Source organism: Symphalangus syndactylus, chromosome 4, assembly GCF_028878055.3.
Source record: "Symphalangus syndactylus isolate Jambi chromosome 4, NHGRI_mSymSyn1-v2.1_pri, whole genome shotgun sequence".
NCBI classification, from domain to species: domain Eukaryota; kingdom Metazoa; phylum Chordata; class Mammalia; order Primates; family Hylobatidae; genus Symphalangus; species Symphalangus syndactylus.
In genome coordinates, this window is record NC_072426.2 from 101,802,836 (window position 1) to 101,828,493 (window position 25,658).

At 39.7% G+C, this 25,658-nt stretch overlaps 1 protein-coding gene across 16 annotated transcripts in view; it reads left to right on the forward strand.

Moving 5' to 3' along the window:
* Positions 1-25,658, forward strand: part of ABHD18 (abhydrolase domain containing 18) — an 80,591-nt gene that overhangs the window by 19,425 nt on the left and 35,508 nt on the right. For 7 of the 16 annotated variants that reach the window (XM_063637532.1, XM_063637531.1, XM_063637535.1 and 4 more), the window contains 4 exons: positions 229-337; positions 1,640-1,724; positions 8,891-8,991; positions 21,132-21,176. The exons of 1 other annotated variant lie outside the window; for it this stretch is intronic. In XM_063637532.1, the coding sequence (XP_063493602.1) occupies positions 246-337; positions 1,640-1,724; positions 8,891-8,991; positions 21,132-21,176 (323 nt within the window). In that variant the 5' untranslated portion in view covers positions 229-245. Of the gene's footprint in view, positions 1-228; positions 338-1,634; positions 1,725-8,890; positions 8,992-21,131; positions 21,177-25,658 lie in introns of those variants that run through there. 8 more of the 16 variants (XM_063637534.1, XM_063637533.1, XM_063637543.1 and 5 more) reach the window with 4 other exon arrangements.

Sequence of the window (25,658 nt, forward strand, 5' to 3'; positions counted from 1 at the left end):
ATCCTACCCTAGAGAAATTCACAGTTTAGTGAAGTTCAAAGGTGTACATCTTCTCTATTTTCAACTCAGCTCTTTTTTTCCCCCAAATCTTGTATTTTGTTTCCAAAGGAATTAATTCAAGTCTCAATCTTTAATTTTACATGATAGTCAAAGAAATGGTTAGAAAATTGACCTGCTGCCTTGAAACAAATAAAATATTTTAAAGCCATTTTAAATTTTGTTTTATAGATGCTCGTTTGCTACTGATGGGTGTGAGCAAGTTAGATATTTTATACCGGAGACTTCTCCTAACAAAACTTTTTATCAGAGGATGGGGAAGGCCAGAAGATCTCAAAAGGCAAGCAATTTTTTTTCCTGAATACTTGTTCTGAATTTGTTGTTTTAATGAACATTTAAAACTTTGTTATAAAATCCCTTACTCTCAAATACAGAGCAATTGTCCAGCAAATTAAACATTAAACTATGTAAAATGTAATTATTTCCTTCTTACTGTTGTCTTTTTAGTTATTTCTTAAATTTTAGCCCATATCATAAATTATACTGTTTTAAAAATAATTCAGATTTTTTAAATAGAGAACTCTCAGAAACACAGAGTAGATTTTTGACTTCAATAATTATTAAGCTGATTAGAGTTGTATGTAGTTTCCAAGGATTGAGTCTTCTTAGATAACCTGAATTTGTAATGACTCTAAAACTGGAATACACTGTAGCTCATAGAAAAATCTGGACTTAAGAAAATTAATTTTCAGCCAGGATCGGTGGCTCATGCCTGTAATCCCGGCACTTTGGGAGGCGGAGTTGGGTGGATCATGAAGTCAGAAGTTCCAGATCAGCCTGGCCAAGATGGTAAAACCATCTCTACTAAAAATAAAAAAGTTAGCCGGGCACGGTGGCTCACGCCTGTAATCCCAGCACTTTGGGAGGCCGAGGCAGGCGGATCATGAGGTCAGGAGTTCGAGAACAGCCTGGCTAACATAGTGAAATCCCTTCTCTACTAAAAATACAAAAAATTAGACGGGCGTGGTGGCGGGCACCTGTAATCCTAGCTACTCGAGAGGCTGAGGCAGGAGAATTGCTTGAACTTGGGAGGCGGAGGTTGCAGTGAGCTGAGACCGCGCTACTGCACACCAGCCAGAGCGACAGTGCGAGACTCCGTCTCAAAAAAAAATTAAAAAAATACAAAAATTAGCCAGGTGTGGTGGCACATGCCTGTAATCCCAGCTACTCGGGAGGGTGAGGCAGGAGAATTGCTTGAACCCGGGAGGCAGAGGTTGCAGTGAGCTGAGATCACGCCAGTGCACTCTAGCCTGGGTGACAAAGCAAGACTCCGTCTTGAGGGGAAAAAAAAAAAAAGAAAGAAAATGAGTTTTCAGGATTGGTGCCTTTAATTTTGAGTCTTGAATGTTTTAATTACTTTCTGAACAATATATTGTTTCTCACATTTTTCTGAAAAAAGTGTTCAGTTTGGGAAAAAACAACAGCCTAATCTGTTTCTTCAGTAATCAAAATTAAATTTTAATATGGCTTATGAACTGGATTTGCTAATTTTTAATTACTGTTAATCAGTCTCAATTATAATGTGCTTAGTAGGTGATATAAAAGATGAATTTTTTCCTTTTTGTCTTCTTTCCCATAATAGACTCTTTGAATTCAGAAAGATGATTGGAAATCGGGAAAGATGCCAGAATCTTGTTTCAAGCGATTACCCAGTACACATTGATAAGGTATTCAAATGAGAGAAACGCAGTTATAGGAATTGTGGTTTGACATAAATATGTCTAAGAATAGATTACATATTGGAGTATAACAACAATAAACACTAAAATATGAGTACAGTATGGATTTTTCATTTCATATTTAAAGAATACTATTTGTGGGCCGGGTGTGGTGGCTCACGCCTGTAATCCCAGCACTTTGGGAGGCGGAGGCGGGTGGATCACCTGAGGTTGGGAGTTCAGACCAGCCTGACCAACATGGAGAAACCTCGTCTCTACTTAAAAAAAATACAAAATTAGCCGGGCGTGGTGACACATGCCTGTAATCCCAGCTACTCGGGAGGCTGAGGCAGGAGAATCACTTGAACCCTGGAGGCGGAGGTTGCAGTGAGCCAAGATCACACCTTTGCACTCCAGCCTAGGCAACAAGAGTGAAATTCTGTCTCAAAAATAAATAAATAATACTATTTGTGCGTTAACTAGATGTTTTTAATAACTACGTTCACATATATTGGGAGCATATGTTTATTACTTGCCTAAACATATAGAGAAGTATTTAGGCTGGATCTCATTTCTGTCTTTAGGCTCAGGAGGGTTAAACTACTCAACATTACAGAACAATAGTATTAAAGGGGAATAATCTAGTTGGAGAATCAGCACATAAGAAATTATTAGCAGGGCCGGGCGCGGTGGCTCACGCTTGTAATCCCAGCACTTTGGGAGGCCAAGGCGGGCGGATCACGAGGTCAGGAGATCGAGACCACGGTGAAGCCCCGTCTCTACTAAAAATACAAAAAAATTAGCCGGGCGTGGTGGCGGGCGCCTGTAGTCCCAGCTACTCGGAGAGGCTGAGGCAGGAGAATGGCGTGAACCCGGGAGGCGGAGCTTGCAGTGAGCCGAGATCGCGCCACTGCACTCCAGCCTGGGTGATAGAGCGAGACTCCGTCTCAAAAAAAAAAAAAAAAAAAAAGAAATTATTAGCAAACAACTGTTAAATAACACCAGGAAAAATATTATGGGATACAGTTAATTCCTGAGAGAATGGTAGAAAGAAAATGCTATAAAATTAGTGTAGGCAAGGATGTTTTTGGAATCTTTTTTTTTTTTTTAAGGAGGCACCTGGTTTTCTGTAAAATATTTCTAGGTTTATATAATTGCATACTTTGAGATATTGTTGGAGAGGGGATACAAATGGGCAAGTTTCACACATCCCTCACTCCCCTTCAACCAAAGTAACTGTATTTGCATCTCATATGTTTTAGATATCTTTAGATTTCTCTTTTCAAAAGAGTTCGACTGCTAAGAACAAAATTTTATAGATTGAAAACCCCTCCTCTACATCATAGAAGTTCTTTCTGTATCTTCTGAATTAATAACATTTCTCCCTAACCCTCAAATTTTGCTAAATTTTTTATCTTCTTTTTTTCTATTAAAAAATTATAAACTTAAAAAAATTTAAAACATACCAAGTTAAAAAAAAAATCTCCTTTAATCTCTGCCACTTTCCACCACCTAATTCCATTTCCCTCCCAAGAGTGAATTGCTGTTAAGAGTTTGGAATGCATTCTTACTGATCCACTACCCTTAGTTTTTAAAAATTGAGATAAGGATATCCCAGCACTTTGGGAGGCCGAGGCGGGCGGATCGTGAGGTGAAGAGATCGAAACCATCCTGGCCAACATGGTGAAACCCTGTCTCTACTAAAAAAAAAAAAATACAAAAATTAGCTGGGAGTGGTGGCACACACTTGTAGTTCCAGCTACTCGGGAGGCTGAGACAGGAGAATTGCTTGAACCCAGGATGCGGAGGTTGCAGTGAGCCAAGATCGCACCACAGCACTCCAGCCTGGCAATAGAGCTAGACTCCGTCTCAAAGAAAAAAAAATTGAGATAAAATTCACCCTTTTACAATATACAGTTGCATGGTTTTTAAATTATATTACCAAGATGTGCAGCCATCAACATTGTCACTAATTCTAGAATATTTTCATTGTCCTAAAAAGAAACCCTGTATCCATTAGCTGTCACTTTCCATTGCCTCTTCCCCCACCTGCTGGCAATCACTAGTCTACTCTCTGTCTCTATGGATTCGCCCAATGTGGACATTTCTTATAAATGGAATCATGAAATATGTAGCTTTTTTTGTCTGGCCTCTTCACTTAGCATAATGTTTTCAAGGTTCATCCATGTTGTAGCATGTGTCAGTACTTCTTTTTGTTTTTGTTTTTGTTTTTACAGCATCAGAACATTCAAGAAAAACTTTATCCTTTTGTATAGCTAAATAATATTCTATTGTATACCAAAGTTTGCTTATCCATTCATAAATTGATGGACATTTGCGTTGTTTTCACTTTTTGGCTATTATAAATAATGCTGCTATGAATACTCAAGTATGAGATTTTGTGTGAACATGTGTTTTTAGTTCTCTTGTGTATACTAAAGAGTTTAATTATTGGTCATGTGATGATAACTCTAAGTTTAACTTTTTGACGAACTGTCAAACTGTTTTCCAAAGTGACTATACTATTTTATATTCCCACCAGCAGTGAATAAACATTCCAATTTTGCCATACTCGCCAACCTTGTACTTGTCCGAGCCATCCTAGTGGGTATAAAAGTATTTCCTTGTGGTTCTGACTATGCCCTAATGACTGTGAGGCTGAACATCTTTTCAAGTGTGAATTGGCCATTTGTATACCTTCTTTGGAGAACTGTCTTTTCAAACCCTTTGCTCCTTTTTACATTGAGTTATCTATCTTTTTATTGTTGGGTTGTATCTTGCTTAATTTTAAAATCCATGTCATGTATAATATGTGTAATACTAAAATTGTTTATTCTTACCAAGTTGCCAGCTATCAGAACACTGATTTGTTGCATTATTTTTCCCTTTAACATTAGTTTGTTCTACTTCCCTTATTAATAATTAATAATGGGCTAGGTGCCATGCCTCAGGCCTGTAATATCAGCACTTTTGGAGGCCGAGGCAGTGGATCGTTTGAGGTCAGGAGTTCGAGACCAGCCTGGCCAACATGGTGAAACCCCGTCTCTACTAAAAATACAAACATTAGCTGGGTATGGATGCCTGTAATCCCAGCTACTTGGGAGGCGGAGGCAGGAGAATTGCTTGAGCCTGGGAGGCGGAGGTTGCAGTGAGCCGAGATCATGCCACTGTACTCCAGTCTGGGCAACAGAGTGAGACCCAGTCTCAAAAAATAATAATAGTAATATAATAATGTATTAGTTTGTGCTGCTGCTTTATCAAATAACTTATTCTTGTAAAATACATAGGAGGGTTGAGTGCGGTGGCTCACGCCTGTAATCCCAGCACTTTGGGAGGCTGAGGAGCATAGATCACTTGAGGTCAGAAGTTCGAGACCAGCCTGGCCAACCTGGCAAAACCCCATCTCTGCTAAAAATACAAAACAATTGGCCAGGCATGGTGGCACACGCCTGTAGTCCCAGCTACTCAGGAGGCTGAAGCAGGAGAATTGCTTGAATCTGGGAGGCAGAGGTTGCAGTGAGTCGAGATAGCACTCACTGCACTCCAGCCTGGGTGACAGCAAGACTCAAAAAATAAAAATAAATAAATAAAAATAAATACATAAGAAGAACACTTTAAAACTATACTAATAGGCATAAAAAACTAAATTGGAAAGTTTTTTGGATTAAAAATTCAGTTTTATAGAGATATTATGTCTCCTTAATCATTTTTTAAAATGCAATGCAATTTCAGTTGAAGTATTAAACATAGAACCTAGATCCATATAAGCATCCTAAAATTATTTTGAGAAAATAGTTGAGAGTACAATCAGATCAGGAATATTCTGGTAAGGAAGAGTGGTAAAGACTAGTTCAGTCATATAACAATGAGTATTAAAATGCTGCAGTTGTCAACACGGCATGATATTGGAGAAATAAAAGATAGGCAAATAAGACTAATGAAGGATTGAAAATAACTTGCAGAAATATATGGATGTTTAGTACATGATAATAGTAGCATTTTAAGTCAGCTGCAAAAATATGTGGGTTATTTAATAGATGACATTTCTCCAACTGACTACAAAAAAAAAATTTGTTTTTTTTGTAAACAAAATATTGTTTTGTTTTGAGACAGAGTCACTCTGTCACCCAGGCTGCACTGCAGTGGTGTAATCATGGCTCACTGCAGCCGTGACCTCCTGGATTCAGGTGATCCTCCCACCTCAGCCTCCCACGTAGCTGGGACCACAGCCACATGCCACCACATTCAGCTGATTTTTGCATTTTTAGTAGAAATGGGGTTTCGCCATATTGGCTAGGCTGGTCTCGAACTCCTGACCTCAGGCAATCCACCTGCGTCGGCCTCCCAGAGTACTGAGATTACAGGTGTGAGTCACTGTACCTGACCTAGAATTTGTGTTTTAAAAAAACTAGCTTGTCCCAGGTGCAGTGGCTCACACCTGTAATCCTAGCATTTTGGGAGGCCGAGATGGGTGGATCATGTGAGCTCAGGAGTTCGAGACCAGCCTGGGCAACATGGTGAAACCCCGTCTCTACTCAAAATACAAAAAAATTAGCTGGGCATGGTGTTGTGCGCCTGCAATCCCAACTACTCGAGAGGCTGAGGCAGGAGAATCACTTGAACCCGGGAGGCAGAGGTTGCAGTGAGCCGAGATCGCGCCACTGCACTCCAGCCTGGACAACAAAATAAGACTCTGTTTCAACAAAACAAAACAAAAAAAAAGCTAGCTTGTAATCCGAGCACTTTGGGAGGCCAAGGCAGGCAGATTGATTGAGTCCAGGAGCTCAAGACCATCCTGGTCAACATGGCAAAACCCTGTCTTTACAAAAAAAAAGTGTAAAAATTAGCTGGGTGGTATGCCTGTAGTCCCATCTACTCTGGAGGCTGAGGTGGGAGGATTGCTTGAACCCTGGGAGGTGAAGCGTACAGTGAGCCAGGATGGCAGCACTGCACTCCAGTTTGGGTGACAGAGTGAGACCCTGTTTCCCCAAAAATTAACTAATTAATTAGTTAATTTTTTAAGTTAGATATATACATCATCCACAGATATGTTTTTGTTTCTGATTTGAATGAAAATATGTGGTAATTCAATACTACTTTAATTCTTTTACTATTGACCTGAAATTTTTAAGAAATAATTAGACCAGACACAGTGGCTCATGCGTTAATCCCAACACTTTGGGAGGCTTGAGGCCAGGCGTTCCAGACTAGCCTGAGCAACATAGTGAGATCTTGTTTCTACAAAAAGAAAAGAAATACTTATTTGAGAGGAAAATAAGTTTAGGCGTTGAATGTTAGCAAATGCTTTTTTTATATATGTAGAAACCACATTTTTTCTTATTTACTGTGTTGACATGACTCATTACATCAGATTGCCTGACACTGAACCATTGTAACATATTTGATGTCAACCCTTATTTGATTATGGTAAATTATTTTTGGAATTTGTAAACAATTATTTTTATACTATTGAATGTTGTTGAATTAACTAGTAGTTTATTTTGAGTTGTTGTATGTCAGTGTATGAATGTGATTTATTTATAGTTTGTTTTCTCAACTAGATTATAGTAAAGGATATAGAAGGAAAAGAAATATGTATAGGCAGGAACCACGTCTTTAAAAACCACAGTGGTCCACAGAATCACAGAAAATGTTTACAAACTACTCATCTGACAGGGAATTAAGAACCAGAATATAAGGAGCTCAAATAACAGGGAAAAATCATAGTCTGATTTTAAAATGGGTAAAAGATCTGAATAGACATTTTATATTTTTCTTTTTTTTTTGAGACGGATTCTTGCTCCGTTGCCAGGCTGGAGCGTAGTGGCTCGATGTTGGCTCACTGCAACGTCCGCCTCCTGGGTTCAAGTGATTCTTCTGCCTCACCCTCCCAAGTAGCTGGAACTACAGGCGCATGCCATCACGCTCAGCTAATTTTTTGTATTGTAGTAGAGACAGGGTTTCACCATGTTGGTAAGGCTGGTCTCAAACTCCTGACCTCAGGTGATCCGCCTGCCTTGGCCTCCCAAAGTGCTGGGATTACAGGCGTGAGCCACCGCGCCTGGCCAACATTTTACATTTTTCAAGAGAAGACATACACATGGCCAACCAGGTATATATACATGAAAAAATGCTCAGCATCACTAATCATCAGAGAAATGCAAATCAAAATTACAATGATATATCATTTACCCTAGTTAAAATGGCTTTTATCCAAAAGACAGGCAATAATGAAAGCTGGTGAGGATGTGGAGAAAGAGAAAGAGGAAACCTCGTACACTGTTGGTGGGAATGTAAGTTAGTACGACCACTGCGGAGAACAGTATGGAACTTCCTCAAAAGCTAAAACTGGAACTACCATATGACCCAGCAATCCCCCCACTGGGTATATATGAAAAAGAAAGGAAATCACTGTATCAAAGAGATATCGGCACTCCTATATTTATTGTAGCACTATTCATAGTAGCCAAGATGCGGAATCGACCTAAGTGTTCATCAGCAGATGAATGGATAAAGAAAATGTACAAATACGCAGTGAAATATTATTCAACCATAAAAAAGAATGAAATCTTGTCATTTGCAACAACATGGGTGGAACTGAAGGACATTGTGTTAAGTAAAATAAGCCAGGCACAGAAGGACAAATTTCATGTGTTTTCACTCACGTGGGAGCTAAATATTCTTAAAAATTGAACTCATGAAGAGTAGATTGATGATTATCAGAGGTTAAGAAAAGTAGCAGGGAGGGGAAGATAGAGTGGAGATGATTAATGGGTGCAAATGTACAGTTAGAATCAATAAGATCTAGTATTTGATAGCATAATAGAGTCACTATAATTAACAATAATTTATTGTATATTTTGAAATAAGAGTGGAATTGGAATGTTCCTAACACAAGGAAATGATAAGTGCTTCAGGTGATGGATACCCCATTTACCCTGATTTGATCATTACAACTCGTATGCCTGTATCAAACATCACATGTACCCCATAATACATTCAATGATTATGCACAAAAAATAATTTAAAATAAAGTATAGTGGCATGAAAAGTTTACATAGTAGGTGCTGAAAACATGATTTTAATTGAATAGAACTTTTTATTAGAAGAACATCCATGATAGACCAAGATATCTTAGTTTTCTTGCACACATCTTGGTTTTGATTTTCTTTTAGATTGAAGAGCAATCAGATTGTAAGATCTTAGATGGACACTTTGTTTCCCCCATGGCTCACTATGTGCCTGATATCATGCCAGTTGAATCTGTTATTGCAAGGTAAGAATTTTTTGTTCAAAAAGATGAATTAATACATTATTTATGTTCATTAAAATTATAACATGAACACTATGTTATTTGAAATTAGGAGTAACAAGGCAGGCCTAAATTATTGAAAAGGCTGAATTAGAAGATTTTTTAATTCTTCAAAGAACATAAGGAGTATATGTACAAGGATATTCATTGAAGCATTGTTTATAGTTGCAAAAAATAGATAATGCCTAAATGTTCAACAATAGGCGATTAATTATCCATACTGTGGATACCATTAGTGACATGGAAGTATGGTCACAATGTGTGAAAGTTTAAGAAGATAATACAAACGATTTTTTAGTTCCATTTTTGTAAACACACAAGTATGCACACACAATCACACAGAAGTTTCCAAAGGATATATATGAATATACAAACTCTGCTTATCTCTGAGTGGAGAGATTTTTGGCTTCTAAATTTTTAGTTTTAGGTCAAGCATGGTGGCTTATGCCTGTAATCCCAGCACTTTGGGAGGCCAAGGCAGTTGGATCACTTGAGGTCAGAAGTTCTAGACCAGCCTGGCCAACGTGGCGAAACCCCATCTCTACTGAAAACACAAACAATTAGCCAGGTGTGGTGGCAGGCACCTGTAATCCCAGCTACCTGGGAGGGTGAGGCAGGAGCATCTATTGAACCCAGGAGGCGGAGGTTGCAGTGAGCCAAGATTGTGCCACTGTACTCCAGCCTGGGCCACAGAGTGAGACTCCATCTCAAAAAAAAAAATTTTTTTTAGTTTTAAATTTTTACAAGTACATGTGTTGATTTTATAATAGGAAGAAGAAGTACTTTTAAGTGAAGAAACTAAAAAACATGGTAACTTAGACTAGACAGACTACATAGTTCAACTAAGTAAAGTGCCTCAGGATTGGTATGTAATTAGCATTATCAGTTTGAGAATGTAAATAGATATTCTGAAATACCTGAGGTTCCTAAGTGGTTAATTATACAATAGTTGAAAACTGGCTTTTTGGATCTTTGTTAGAGTACAGAGGTTATTCTTAGCCCAGTCATGTTAATGGTTTTTTGTTTGTTTGTTGAGACAGAGTCTCGCTCTGTTGCCCAGCCTGGATGGAGTGCAGTGGTGCTCACTGTACGCTCTGCCTTTCAGGTTCAAGCGATTCTCATGTCTCAGCTGCCTGAGTAGCTGGGATTATAAGCGTGTGCCACCATACCTGGCTAATTTTTGTATTTTTAGTACAGATGGGCTTTTGCCATGTCGGCCAGGCTGTTCTCGACCTCCTGGTCTCAAGGGATCCACCTGCCTCGCCTCCCAAAGTGCTGGGATTACAGGCTTGAGCCACCACGCTCGGCCACTGTTAATGATTTGTGTTTTGTTTTGTTTTGTTTTGTTTTGTTTTGTTTTGTTTTGTTTTTGAGATGGAATCTCACTCTGTCTCCCAGGCTAGAGACAGAGTCTCCAGAGTCTCGCTCTGTTGCCTAGGCTAGATGGAGAGCAGTGGTGCTCACTGCACCCTCTGCCTCCCGGGTTCAAGTGATTCTCCTGCCTCAGTCTCCGGAGTAGTTGGGATTATAGGCACCCGCCACCACACCTGGCTAATTTTTGTATTTTTAGTAGAGACGGGGTTTCAACATGTTGGGCAGGCTGGTCTCGAACTCCTGACCTCAAATGATCTGCCCACCTCAGCCTCCCAAGTGCTGGGATTACAGGAGTGAGCCACTGTACCTGGCCTGATAATGGGTTTTTTAAGTTGTTTTTAATTCTAAATCAGTATTGAACCTAGATCTTTACACAGTTTTCTATTTTATGTTTTAGCTAATTTTATTTAAAAAGAACAAACTACTGTACTTTTTTTCCCCTACACTGTTGATAATAAACTATTTGCTGCTTCTGGTTAGTAGGTGTTTTCTCCTTTTAAGATTTTGTCTGCAATAGGAATGATAAAATAGTGATACATGTATGGGCGTCTGAAAAATTCTTCTGTCAAGAAGAGATTATTCTGTAATGGAAACCTACTTAACCTTTTAAGTGAATGTATTGGAATTCTGAATTCCAATACATTCAGAACCCTATAAATGAACCTACAAAGTGTGAACTAACAGAAGAGCGGTTTGATTGACCTGATTCAAAGTTGTCAGGTGTCCATTATTTTGTTACCCCTAAGGCATTAATTTAAATTTGTATTTTTTTCTGTTGATAACCTCTGAATGAAAGGCAAGCAGTGTCATATAGTGGAAAGAGCTAGAACTTTGGAATTAAACAGATCTGGGATTGAGCCCTAAGTCTACTCTTTATGGACCTAATGTCAATTACTTAATGTCTGAACCAGGCTTTTTTTTTTTTTTTTTTTTTTGAGACGGAGTCTCGCTCTTTCACCCAGGCTGGAGTGCAGTGGCGCAATCTCGGCTCACTGCAGGCTCCGCCCCCTGGGGTTCACGCCATTCTCTGCCTCAGCCTCCCGCGTAGCTGGGACTACAGGTGCCCGCCACCTCGCCTGGCTAATTTTTTTTTGTATTTTTAGTAGAGACGGGGTTTCACCGTGTTAGCCAGGATGGTGAACCAGGCTTTATAAAGTAGGACTAATAACACTTATCTCGTAGGGTTGTTAAAAGTGATAAATAAGGAATGAGGCCGGGCACGGTGTCTCACACCCGTAATCCCAGCACTTTGGGAGGCCTAGGCGGGTGGATCACCTGACATCAGGAGTTCGAGACCAGCCTGGCCAACATAGTGAAACCCCGTCTCTACTAAAAATACAAAAAAATTTAGCCAGGCATGGTGGCAGACATCTGTAATCCCAGCTACTCAGGAGGCTGAGGCAGGAGAATCACTTGAACCTGGGAGGCCGAGGTTGCAGTGAGCTGAGATCGCGCCATTGGACTCCAGGGTAGGTGACAAGAGTGAAACACCATCTTAAAAAAAAAAAAAAAAGGAATGAAAATAGTGTGCAGGGAATATAAAAAACATGAACATGTAGCTCGTTTATGTATTTATTTATTTGTTTGACAGAGTCTTGCTTTGTCAATCAGGCTAGGGTGCAGTGGTGCTATCTTGGCTCACTGCACCCTCAACCTCCCTGGCTCAAGTGGTCCTCTCACCTCAGCCTCCTGAGTAGTTGGGATAGTAGACTGATGTCACTAGACTTGGCTAATTTTTTTTAGTTTTTTTTGTAGAGATGGGGGTCTCACTACATTGTCTAGGCTGATCTCAAATTCCTGGGCTCAAGTAATCCTCTTGCCTTTGTTCCCCAGAGTGCTGAGATTACAGACTTGAGCCACTGCACCCAGCCTTAACTCTTTTAGATATGCTTTATCTTATTAGTGCTTTATTGAAAGCATTAAGTCAGCCTGGGCAACATAGAAAGACCCTGTCTCTACCAAAAAAATAGAAAATAAATTATCTGGCCATGATGGCATGTGCCTATAGTCTTATATACTGAGAATTGCCTGATCGAGGTTAGAGTGAGCTGTAATTGTACCACTGCACCCAGCCTGGGTGACAGAGCAAAAAAAAAATTTTTTTTTAAAGCATAAGTGAATGTGTAGCTCTTTAGCCAGTATGCTAAAGGATATAGAAGGAAAAGAAACTCAGTTTCTACATATCATCACTTCAATCCCTGGAACTATGTGTCCCTTTCTCATAGATTCTCCACCTTATCTGGACAGTTATACAAGCCATAAAACATAAAGAAAGGAGGAAAATTATGTGCTTTTACTCAGACTCAGAAATACTCCTCAACATCTGCTGGAAATTGAGGAAGAGTTCTTTCCGGTTAGTGACAGGAATGGGGAAACAAGTTGACTTCCTGTCTCTGCAGTGGCAATTTTTACAACATAATTAATATTTTTTTCAACAACTTCTAGTCAGATTTGAAGCATAACTTATTTTGGTGAAATACTATAAATTCCCAGATGATGCACATTGACATCTATTTTTCCTTTCTTTCCCCCTGTCATTCTTGTGCAGCGATTTATCTTATTGCATTAAAACATTAGAAAATGCAAATAAGAAAAAAGAAAAAAAAATTCCACCAATGAGTGTTAACCACAATTTTATGTATATTCTAGTCTTTCTCTTATGTGTTCACATACAACTGTACTTATTTTTTTTTTTGACCTAATTAATCAGTGAATATGCAGTTGGTTATCATTAATGGCTCTTTGGTATTCCATACTGTGGCTCTACCATAATTTACGAATTCCTTATGGTGCACATTTAAGTTGCATTGTTTTTCACTATTATAAACAACATCACAATGAAGATCCTTATATACATCTCCTTACCTGCTTCTCTGATTATTTTTGTGCCATAAGTTGCTAAACATGGAACTTCCGGATTTATAAGATTTGCGCAGATTTTAAACTTTTGATCATATTGCCAAATAAGTAGGAAAAGTTTAAGGCTATGCCAAGTATAGATTAATCCACAAGGAGAAACCTATTTGTCCTATTGTCATTTGGTCCATTACTCGTGATTCTGTCTCTTTTTCACACTTTGTTTTTATTGAGGTAGAGAAAAATATATCAGGTAAATGAAATAAGGGAACTGCAAGCATTCTTTTCCCTTAAAGAACAGTTTTAAGTCTGCTTAAGATCTGTGGTGACAGGGTTTATAGACCACAAAATATGGATTTCCCTATGTAATGTAAAATAGCTCATAAATTGTGATGTATCTTCTGGACAGCCTATATTGGAAATGTATTTATGTCAAAATTCCAAATGAACTATAATATTTTAAAACATAGCATTCAGGCCAGGCGTGGTGGCTCACGCCTATAATCCCAGCGCTTTGGGAGGCTGAGGCGGGCAGATCACCTTGATGTCAGGAGTTCGAGACCAGGCTGGCCAACCTAGTGAAATCCTGTCTCTACAAAAATTAGCAGGGCATGATGGTGGGTGCCTGTAATCCAAACTACTCAGGAGGCTGAGGCAGGAGAATCGCTTGAACCTGGAAGGCAAAGGTTGCAGTGAGCCGAGATCATGCCATTGCACTCCAGCCTGGGTGACAGAGCGAGAATTCTGTCTCAAAACAAACAAAAAAAAAACAAACAAAATGTCCATTTGAGCAACCTTAAATAATTTTATTGTAACATGGCATAGTTTAGTATTCAAATATTACCCAAGATTGAATTATAATACAAGTTCAGGAAAATTTAATGTTTATCTTCTGGTAAAATATTAATATTACTCCGAGGATAGTTTATATGTCTTCTATATGATTTTTATTTCTCAGCATCAGAGGTAAAAAATATTTTTCATATAATTGGGTTTAGGTTCCTCAAATATTTAGGGATAAAGCACTCATTTTATGTATGTATTTATTCATTTTTTTAAATTTTTTAGATGGAGTCTCACTCTGTTGCCCAGGCTGGAGTGCAGTGGCGTGATCTTGGCTCACTGCAACCTCTGCCTCCTGGGTTCAAGAGATTCTCATGTCTCAGCCTCCTTAGTAGCTGGGATTATAGGCACATGCCACCACGCCTGGCTAATTTTTGTATTTTTAGTAGAGATGGGGTTTCACCATGTGGTCCAGGCTGGTGTCAAACTCCTAACCTCAAGTGATTTACCTGCCTCAGCCTCCCAAAATGCTGGGATTACAGGCGTGAGCCACTTGGCCCGGCTAGGCACTCATTTTAAATTATGCATACTTGCAAATAAACTGCTCCAGGCTTTCATGATATTTTATTCCATTTATAGAAATATGTGTGTATGTGTAGGTATATATCTGTGTGTTTATGTGTAACAAAAACAGCTATCCTTTTCAGTGTTACTTCAGGCGTTACTTTTATGCCATATTCCAAATTGAACCAAAGAAGTAAGATATTACTTAAAATAACAAAATGCAGATAATTCCTGTTCTGATTTCATGCTTACTACTGATCTAATTTTTATTTTTAAAAGAATAGTGGTTTATTAGAGAGTAGAAAGATCAGTAGTTCTAAATTGACTCGTGATTTTAAATATGTATGTTAAACTTTAAAATTAAATTTTACAACATTTTAAATATATGTCAATAAAATAAACATAAGCAGGAAAAATAATACTTTAATTTTCACTGCTACTTTATTTTGATGGTTTTAACAGCAGTAAATCTAAATACATTTATGTGTGATTTTAAGTATAAGTATGTAACTAAGTAAATTCAATATTATAAGCAGGAAAAATAATACTTTAATATTATACTCTGCTTTTTTCTAATGATTACAACAATAGTTTTTGCCAATGTTTTAAAAATCATTCTTACTATCTTTAAATGGCATAAATGGCATTCAGTGGTTCTCTACTCATTCTAAAAAGGAAAAAAAATTGTATAAAAATTTTCCTTGGCTATAAAAAATTCTTTGTAGGTACTGGTAATTCCCTGTGTCTAACATAAGGAAGAGCCATGGGCCATGACTCAGCCACTCAGCTCCCTGCACTTGGGCAATTTATTTAACTGTATGGTACTTAACGGCTTCCCACTTCTGAATTAGGGCTTGCTGGAAAGATACAGGCAGGAATAAAGAAATTAAAGTTGAAAGGAGTGTGGACAAGTAGAGGAAAAGGAGTAGACAGCTACATATTCATTTACATGTGCTGGAAAACCAGTATTTAGCTAAAATCTTTTATAAAACTAATGTGATATGACCTGAGCAGAGCCAAAATTTAACTGTTCAAATAAATAGTATTCACTCACCTTTTCACTCTTATCAGGGGAACCAGCCCCCAATATTTCAACATACGTTCTTTCTATTTTCCCTAAGTGTCAGCCAGTCTGAGAAATAAAGAGAAAGAGTACAAAGAGAGAAATTTTACAGCTGGGCCTCCAGGGGTGTCATCACATATTGGTAGGACCGTGATGGCGACCCCGAGCTGCAAAACCAGCATGTTTTTATTAGGGATTTTAAAAGGGGAGGGGGTGTACGAACAGGGAGTAGGTCACAAGGATCACATGCTTCAAAGGGCAATAAAGATCACAGGCAAAGGCAAAATTAGGATTACTGATGAGGCTCTATGTCCCGCTGTACACTCATTGTCTTGATAAACATCTTAACAGGAAACAGGGTTTGAGAGCAGACAATGGTCTGACTAGAGTTTACCAGGCTGGAATTTCCCAATCCTAGTAAGCCTGAGGGTACTGCAGGAGACCAGGGCGTATTTCAGTCCTTATCTCAACTGCATAAGACAGACACTCCCAGAGTGGCTGTAGACCTACCCCCAGGAATGCATTCCTTCCCCAGGGTTATTCCTTCCTGGGAAAAGAATTCAGCGATATTTCTCCTACTTGGTTTCTGCAAGAAGAAAAATATGGCTCTATTCTGCCCGACCCCACAGGCAGTCAGACCTTATGGTTATCTTCCCTTGTTTCCTGAAAATCGCTGTTATTCTGTTCTTTTTCAGGGTGCACTGATTTCATATTGTTCAAACACACGTTTTACAATCCATTTGTACAACAGTGGTCCTGAGGTGACATACATTCTCAGCTTACGAAGATAACGTGACTAAGAGATTAAAGACAGGCATAAGAAATTATAAAGAGTATTGATTGGAGAAGTGATAAATGTCCATGAAATATTCACAATTTATGTTCAGAGATTGCAGTAAAGACAGGTGTAAGAAATTATAAAAGTGTTAATTTTGGGAACTGATAAATGTCCATGAAATCCTCACAATTTATGCTCTTCACCTTGGCTCCAGCTGGTCCCTCTGTTCAGGGTCCCTGACTTCCCGCAGCACATTTTCTAATTGATTTGCATCTAATACAGATGTACATACACAATCTTTTTTTTTTTTTTTTTTGAGACAGAGTCTTGCTCTGTCGCCCAGGCTGGAGTGCAGTGGCGCAATCTCGGCTCACTGCAAGCTCCGCCTCCCGGGTTCACGCCATTCTCCTGCCTCAGCCTCTCCAAGTAGCTGGGACTACAGGCGCCCGCCACCACGCCCGGCTAATTTTTTTGTATTTTTAGTAGAGACGGGGTTTCACCGTGGTCTTGATCTCCTGACCTCGTGATCCACCCGCCTCGGCCTCCCAAAGTGCTGGGATTATAAGCGTGAGCCACCGCGCCCGGCCCACAATCTTACTGTACTCTCTGGAGATCAGGAAATATGATGAAAGAGTGTTAAAGACTTACATCTCAAAAGACTAGGCAGTCAAAAGGATATTTTTATTTTAAAAAGAAAAAAGTAACAACAACAAAAGACTAGGCAGAATCAGTACAAGGAGTTCTCTGAGGGTGGGGTAGAAGGAATACTGATTTCATATGACTTAAATTAGAGTTTCCTTGAATCTCAACCCTCTTCAGTCTGCCTCTCTCTTCTAGACTCAAAAAGCTAGGTATTTGCCTTTTGGAATGTGTAGTTTGAAACTTGTAGAGTACTGCTTTCAGCCTTGTCAAAGGTTAGGAGTTTGACACCAGCCTTTAAGAAAAGCAGTGTACCACCTGGCAGCAGTAGGCAACTATGTGATTAAAGATGTGTAACCATAGCAGCTGTTGGCTCAGAGAAAAACTTAGTCATTTCTTACTAGCTCTCATCTTCCTCCCTCCTTACTTTCTGTTCCACTTCTTCCTTCTTCTTTATTCTTCCTTCTTCTTCCTTCTTCTTCTTTCTTCTTCTCCTCCTTCACCTTCTTCCTCTCCTCCTCCTCCTCGTTTTGTTTTTTTGTTTGTTTTTTGTTTTTTGACAGATTTTTTTTTTTTTTTTTTTTGAGACGGAGTCTCGCTCTGTCGCCCAGGCTGGTGTGCAGTGGCGCGATCTCGGCTCACTGCATTCTCCTGCCTCAGCCTCCTGTGCCTGCCACCACACCCAGCTAATTTTTTGTATTTTTAATAGAGACAAGGTTTCACCGTGTTAGCCAGGATGGTCTCGATCTCCTGACCTCATGATCCTCCCGCCTCGGCCTCCCAAAGTGCTGGGATTACAGGCATGAGCCACTGCTCCTGGCTGACTTTTTTTTTTTTTTTTAAGAGACTGAATCTCACTGTTGGCCAAGCTGGTCTCAAACTCCTGGACTCAAGTGATTCTACCCGTCAGCCTCCCAAGTAGCTGGGACTATAGGTGCGCACCATTGCATCCAGCTCTAATTCTTCAGGTCTTTCTGGTTTTTCTCCACTCCCCTCTCTCTGCAAATGCCATTATTAAATGTAGCCCCCCCAAAAGGCAAAGAACTAAATAAGATAAAAGCGAAACAGTTTATTCTAGTAACTTATAAACGTTACATTTTAAATTATATGAATTGTCTAAGTCTGTAGTTTGTCTTTAACTCTGCCACTGTGGTACTTTACATACTTAGGAACTTTAAACATCTTTTGAATGTTTATTAGGATGAAATACTGGGCTTTTAGAGTCTAGAATCCAAAGCAAAGCAGTTATGCAGCTATGGAAGCGATACAGTTGTTCATTGATTTCTTGATTACTCAAGGTGAATGAGTTCATTATTATACGCAGACTTTCATTTAAATATATAAAATATATATTTTTTAAAAAAAAACATGAGCCTGGCCAACATGGTGAAACCCCATTTCTACTAAAAATACAAAAATTAGCTACAGACATGTAATAAATACAAAGATACAAAAATTAGCTGGGCTTGGTGTTGCACATCTGGAATCCCAGCTACTAAGGGGGCTGAGACAGGAGAATCACTTGAACCTGGGAGGTGGAGGTTGCAGTGAGCCGAGATCACACCACTGCACTCCAGCCTGGGCAACAGAGTGAGACTGCATCTCAAAAATAGAAATAAAAAGTAAGAAAGTAGCCTTCTGGTGTCTTAGTTCTTACCATAGCTTAAAATGAAAGAGGCTCCTAGGTGAAGGTGAGTTGCTGATGTGGGAAAAAACAGGATTTTTTACTCTATTTAAAAACAAAACACGGACAACATACTAGCTAAATCACTCATTTAGATTGTTTTAAAATTACAAAATAATACGTGGTCATTATAAAATGAGTGCAAATAATACAGATTCTGGAGGAATCTTTAGGAAGGCTACCTATCAGGTACTATGCTCATGACCTGGGTGATGGGATTATCACTCTTTCAAAGGCTGCCTGTACGTATCTTTTTCCTGTTTTTTAATGGGGTTATTTGGTTTTTGTTAAATTGTTTATTATAGATTCTGGATATTAGACCTTTATTGAATGCAAGTTTGTGAATATTTTTCTCACATTCTGTAGGTTGTCTCAACCTGTCGATACTTATTTTATTTATTTTTTTTTTTGCTGTGCAGAAGCTCTTTAGTTTAATTAGGTCCCACTTGTCTCTTTTCTTTATGTTGCAATTGCTTCTGGGGACTTACTTATAAATTCTTTGCCAAGTGTATTAGTTTGTTTTCACGCTGCTGATAAAGACATACCCGATACTGGGCAAACAAAAGAAAGAGGTTTAATGGACTTAACAGTCCACGTGGCTGGGAAGGCCCCACAATCATGGCGGAAGGTGAAAGGCACATCTCATATGGTGACAAACAAGAGAAGAGAGCCTGTACAGGGAAACTCTCCTTTTTAAAACCATCAGAGCTCATGAGACTTATTCACTGTCACACGAACAGCATGGGAAAGACCTGCCCCCATGATTCAACTACTTCCCACCGGGTCCCTTCCAAAACACGTGGGAATTCAAGATGAGATTTGGATGGGGACACAGCTAAACCATATCACCAAGGCTGAACCCAGAATTTCCTAGGCTTTTTTTCTGGGGTTTTTACTGTTTTAGGTATTACATTAAAGCCTTTAATCCATCTTGATTTAATTTTTGTTTATGATGAAAGGAATGGGTCCAATTTCAATCTTCTGCATATGGCTAGCCATCTATCCTAGCACCATTTATTGAATAGGGAGTCCTTTCTCTTTTGTCTGTTATTGTTGACTTTGCCAAAGATCAGGTGGTTATAGGTGTGTGGCTTTATTTCTGCATTCTCTGTGCTATTCCATTGGTCTATGTGTCTGTTTTTATACCAGCATACCAGTACCATGTTGTTTTGGTTACTATAGCCTTGTAGTATATTTTGAAGTTGGGTAATGTGATGCTTCCAGCTTTGCTTTTTTTGCTTAAGATTGCTTTGGTGATTCATGCTCTTTTTTGGTTTCATATGTGAATTTTAGAATAATTTTTCTAATTCTGTCAAAAATGGTTTTGGTAGTTTTATAGGAATAGCATTGAATCTGTGAATTGCTTTGGACAGTACAGCCATTTTAACAATATTGATTCTTCCTATACATGAGCATGGAATGTTTTTCCATTTGTTTATGTCGTCTCTGATTTCTTTCAGCAGTGTTTTGTAATTCTCATTGTAGAGATCTTTTACCTGCTTGGTAAGCTGTATTCCTAGGTTTCTGTGTGTGTGGTTGTGTGGCTATTATAAATGAGATTGTGTTCTTGATTTGGCTCTCAGCTTGGATGTTATTGGTGTATAGAAATGTTACTGAGTTTTATACATTAATTTTCTATCTTGAAACCTTACTGAAGTTATTTATTAGTTCTAGGAGGCTTCTGGCAGAGTCTGTGGGGTTTTTGAGGTATAATATTATATTGTCTGCAAAGAGAGATAGTTGACTTCCTCTGTTTCTATTTGGATGCCTTTTATTTCTTTCTGTTGCCTGATTGTTCTGGTTAGGATTTCCAATACTGTGTTGAATAGTAGTAGTGAGAATGGGCATCCTTGTTTTGTTCCAGTTCTCAAGGGGAATGCTTCTAGCTTTTGCCCATTCAGTATGGTGCTGGCTGTGGGTTTGTCATAGATGGCTCTTATTATTTTGAGGTATCTTCCTTTGGTGCCTAATTTATTGAAGGTTTTTAACATGAAGTGATGTTGAATTTTATCAAAAGCCTTTTCTGTATCTATTGAGATGATCATGTGGTTTTTGTAAGTCTGTTTATGTGGTGAATAACATTTATTAATTTGCATATATTGAACCAATCTTGCATCCCAGGAATAAAAGCCCACCTGATTGTGGTGAATAACTTGTTGGTGTGCTAGTGTTGTCCTTATAGCTTCTGATACTTTTTTCATTGAGGTTCTGTAGATAGTAAATTTTCTGAGTTATTCATATGTCAAGATGACTTTATTATCCCTCATACTTAGTTAACCCCTTGCCTACTTATGCAATTCTTGGTTCAAAATAACTTCCTTCAGAATTTAGAAGGTTTTGGTGTGTTTTTTTCTGTCTTCCAGGATTATTGATGAAATGCTTGATACCAACTTGATTCTTCTACCTTTGTAGGTAACCAGTTATTTCTCTCTAGAAACTTTTGTGGTCTTTTCTATATCCTTAGTGGTTAGATGTTGGGTATTTTTTTTTTTAATTCTTTGTACCTGCCACTCAGAAGACCCTTTCAGTTTGAAAAAAACAGATAAATTTTCATCTATTATTTTTGCAATTTTTTTCTCCTGTTTTGTCTCCATTCTTTTCTGAGATTCCTGTTAGAAACATGTTGGAGCCAGGCATGGTGGCTCACGCCTGTAATCCCAGCACTTTGGGAGGCCGACGCAGGTGGATTGCCTGAGGTCAGGAGTTCGAGACCAGCCTAGCCAACATGGCAAAACCCCATTTCTACTAAAAATGCAAAAATTAGCTGGGCTTGGTGGCAGGCACCTGTAATCTCAGCTACTCTGCAGGCTGAGGCAGGAGAATCACTTGAACCTGGGAGATGGAGGTTGCGGTGAGCCAAGATTGTGACACTGCACTCCAGCTTGGGGAACAGAGCAAGGCTCCATCTTTTTTTTTTTTTTTTTTTTTTTTGAGATGGAGTCTCGCTCTGTCACCCAGGTTGGAGTGGAGTGGCCCTGCAATCTCGGCTGACTGCAACCTCTGCCTCCCGGAGTCAAGTGATTCTCCTGCCTCAGTCTCCCAAGTAGCTGGGATTACAGGCACTCGCCACCACATCCGGCTAATTTTTGTATTTTTAGTAGAGACGGGGTTGTGCCATGTTGGCCAGGCTGATCTTGAATTCCTGACCTCAGGTGATCTGCCTGCCTTGGCCTCCCAAAGTGCTGGGATTACAGGTGTGAGCCACACCACCCTACCAAGACTCCGTCTCAAAAAAAAAGAAAAAGAAAGAAAAAAAAGAAAGATGTTGGAACTACTAGATTAATACTTTGTTTGAGACAGAGTCTTGCTCTGTCACCCACGCTGGAGTACAGTGGTGTGATCTCGGCTCACGACAACCTCTGTCTCCTGGGTTCAAGCGATTCTTCTGCCTCAGCCTCCCGAGTAGCTGGGACTACAGGTAGGTGCCACCACGCCCGGCTAATTTTCATATTTTTAGTAGAGACAGGGTTTCGCCATGTTGGCCAGGCTGGTCTCAAACTCCTGACCTCAGGTGATCCACCTGCCTCACCTCCCAAAGTGCTGGGATAACAGGTATGAGCCACCACCACCACACCCGGCCATATTATCTACACCTTTTAACTCTTCTCTTATAATTTCTCTCTCTGAATTTTTGTTGTTCACCATTTGTTTGACATTTGACATTTTTCTTCTAGCCTTCACCTTCATTATTTGGTCATTGTAAAAATTAATCCAGGCTGGGCGTGGTGGCTCACGCTTGTAATCCCAGCACTTTGGGAGGCCGAGGCGGGCGGGTCACGAGGTCAGGAGATCGAGACCACGGTGAAACCCCGTCTCTACTAAAAATACAAAAAAATTAGCCGGGCATAGTGGCGGGCGCCTGTAGTCCCAGCTACTCGGAGAGGCTGAGGCAGGAGAATGGCGTGAACCAGGGAGGCGGAGCTTACAGTGAGCCGAGATTGCGCCACTACACTCCAGCCTGGGCGACGGAGCGAGACTCCGTCTCAAAAAATAAATTAATTAATTAATAAATTAATCCAAATAAGCCGGGCATAGTGGCTCACACCCGTAATCCCAGCACTTTGGGAGGCTGAGGTGGGCGGATCAGGAGGTCAGGAGTTCGAGACCAGCCTGGCCAATATGGTGAAACCCCATCTCTACTATAAATACAAAAATTAGCCGGGCGTGGTGGCACGTGCCTGTAGTCCCAGCTACTCAGGAGGCTGAGGCAGGAGAATCACTTCAATCCGGGAGGCGGAGGTTGCAGTGAGCCAAGATCGCGCCACTGTACTCTAGCCAGGGCAACAGAGTGAGATGCTGTCTCAAAAAAAAAAAAAATTAATCCAATTAATACAGATTCTGTTAAATTAAAATACATATTGTAAACCATAGAGAAACTACCAAATAAAGAGAGAAGTATAGCTAATAAGAGGAATAAAACAGAATGAAAAACACCCAATTAATCTAAAAAAAAAGATAGAAAAGAATTTAAAAGAATAAAGAGATAACAGATGGAAAGCAAATGGCTTTTTATCATAATTTCCAAGATCTTTTTGTTATCCAGCTTATTCTTTTCTCTTAAAAACTTATTATTTTTTATATATTTGGAAGTATTCTATTTTTCTGGCATGTAAATTAGAATGTGTATATATATTTTAATTTTTAAACAATTTTATTGAGGTATATTTTACATATAAAATTTATTCATTTCAAGCTGGGCAAAGACAGCAGTCTCTACTGAAAACAGCAAAAATAGCTTGGCGTGATGATACATGCCTGTGGTCCCAGCTACTTGGGAGGCTAAGGCTGAGGATCACTTGAGCCTGGGAAGCAGAGGTTGCAATGACCTGAGACCATGCCACTGCACTTCAGCCTGGGTAACAGAGCAAGACCCTGTCTCGATTTAAAAAAAAGCAAAAACAAAAACAAACAAAAAACCATTTCAATTGTAGAATTCACTGATTTTTTAATAACTTTACCTAGTGATGAAACTATCCCCATAATATAATTTTTTTAATTATTCTTTTTATAACATCTGTTTCCTTCAAGATCAGTTGTTCTATTTGTCCATCTCTACTTTCCCTGCCTCTTCTTGTTTTTTTAAGAAAATATGAGGCTCAGCCAGGCACAGTGGCTCATGCCTGTAACCCCAGCACTTTAAGAAGCTGAGGCTGGCCGATCGCCTGAGGTCAGGGGTTTGAGACCAGCCTGGCCAACATGGTGAAACCCCGTCTGTACTAAAAATACAAAACTTAGCCAGGTGTGGTGACATGCGCCTGTAGTTCCAGCTACTCGGGAGGCTGAGGCAGGAGAATTGCTTGAACCTGGGAAGCAGAGGTTGCAGTGAGCCAAGATCACGCCACTGCACTCCAGCCTGGGCAACAGAGCAAGACTCCATCTCCAAAAAAAAAAAAAAAAAGAACCAAAATAACAAATAACTTCTGCCTCTGCTGCAGCCATCTCCTATGTCTGTTCTCAACTATTGTTATAGCTCTTCAACTGAAAAACTTTAAACTCATCTTAGTAATAAGGTTTATTCAGTAAATTTATGTTTAGCCCCTTGTTAAAAATTATACGTGAGAGCCGGGCGCAGTGGTTCACGCCTGTAATCCCAGCACTTTGGGAGGCCAAGGCGGGTGGATCACCTGAGGTCAGGAGTTCGAGACCAGCCTGGGCAACATGGCAAAACCTCGTCTCTACTAAAAATACAAAAATTAGCTGGCTGTGGTGGTACGTGGCTGTAATCCCATCTACTCAAGAGGTTGAGGCAGGAGAATCACTTGAGCCCGGGAGGTGGAGGTTGCAATGAGCCAAGATTGCGCCATTGCACTCCAGCCTGGGCGACAGAGTGAGACTCCATCTCAAAAAACAAAACAAAACAAAAATTATACATGAGGCCAGGCACAGTGGCTCACACCTGTAATCCCACCACTTTGGGAGACCAAGGTGGGTGGATCACCTGAGGTCAGGGGTTCAAGACCAGCCTGGCCAATATGGCGAAACCTGTCACTACTAAAAATACAAAAAATTAGCTGGGCATGGTGGCACACGCCTGTAATCCCAGCTACTTGGGAGGATGAGGCAGGAGAATCACTTGCACCTGGGAGGCGGAGGTTACAGTGAGCTGTGATCACACCACTGCACTCCAGCTTTTGTAACCAATGAGACTCTGTCTCAAAAAAAATTATACATATCCAAAGCATGTTGAAACTTTGGTATAAAGTCTGTTTGTTGTTTCCTGCCCTATTTGTGCTATCATCAGCTGATTTCCTATTACTTAGATTCATAGGAAGCTGGAATTGAGAAAGGCCTATAGAGGTCATCTAGTTTATTATTCCTTAAATGCTGTTGCTATTGCCATCATGCCAGTAAAGGAATGAAAAGCAAATCAACTTGTATGCATTTTTCTATCTTTTTTTTTTTTAAGAGACAGGGTCTCACTCTGTCACCTAGGGTGGAGTACAGTGGCCTGATCACAGCTCGCTGCAGCCTTAAATTTCTGGGATCCAGTGATCCTCTTGCATTGGCCTCCTAAGTAGCTGGGACTACAGGAACGTTCCAGCACATCCAGCTAATATTTTTTATTTTTAGTTTTGCAGAGATAGGGTCTCGAACTCTTAGCCTCAAGAGATCCTCCCACCTTGGCCTCCCAAAGCACTAGGATTATAGACATGAGCCACTGAGGCTGACCTCCTGTGTGCATTTTCTACCTCATGAGATTTTAGAAGCGGGAAATGGGAAGCCATCAAGATCCAAGGGGATACTTCCCTTATCTTCTTCCCTGTTGCACAGTCTTTTGTTTCTGCTTTATGCCCTATGTCTATGTCATGGGCAGTCTGGCCTCCTCATTTCTCATACAGCTAACAAAACATAGCTACCACAGCCCCACAGAGCTTTCATATCCAAAACCT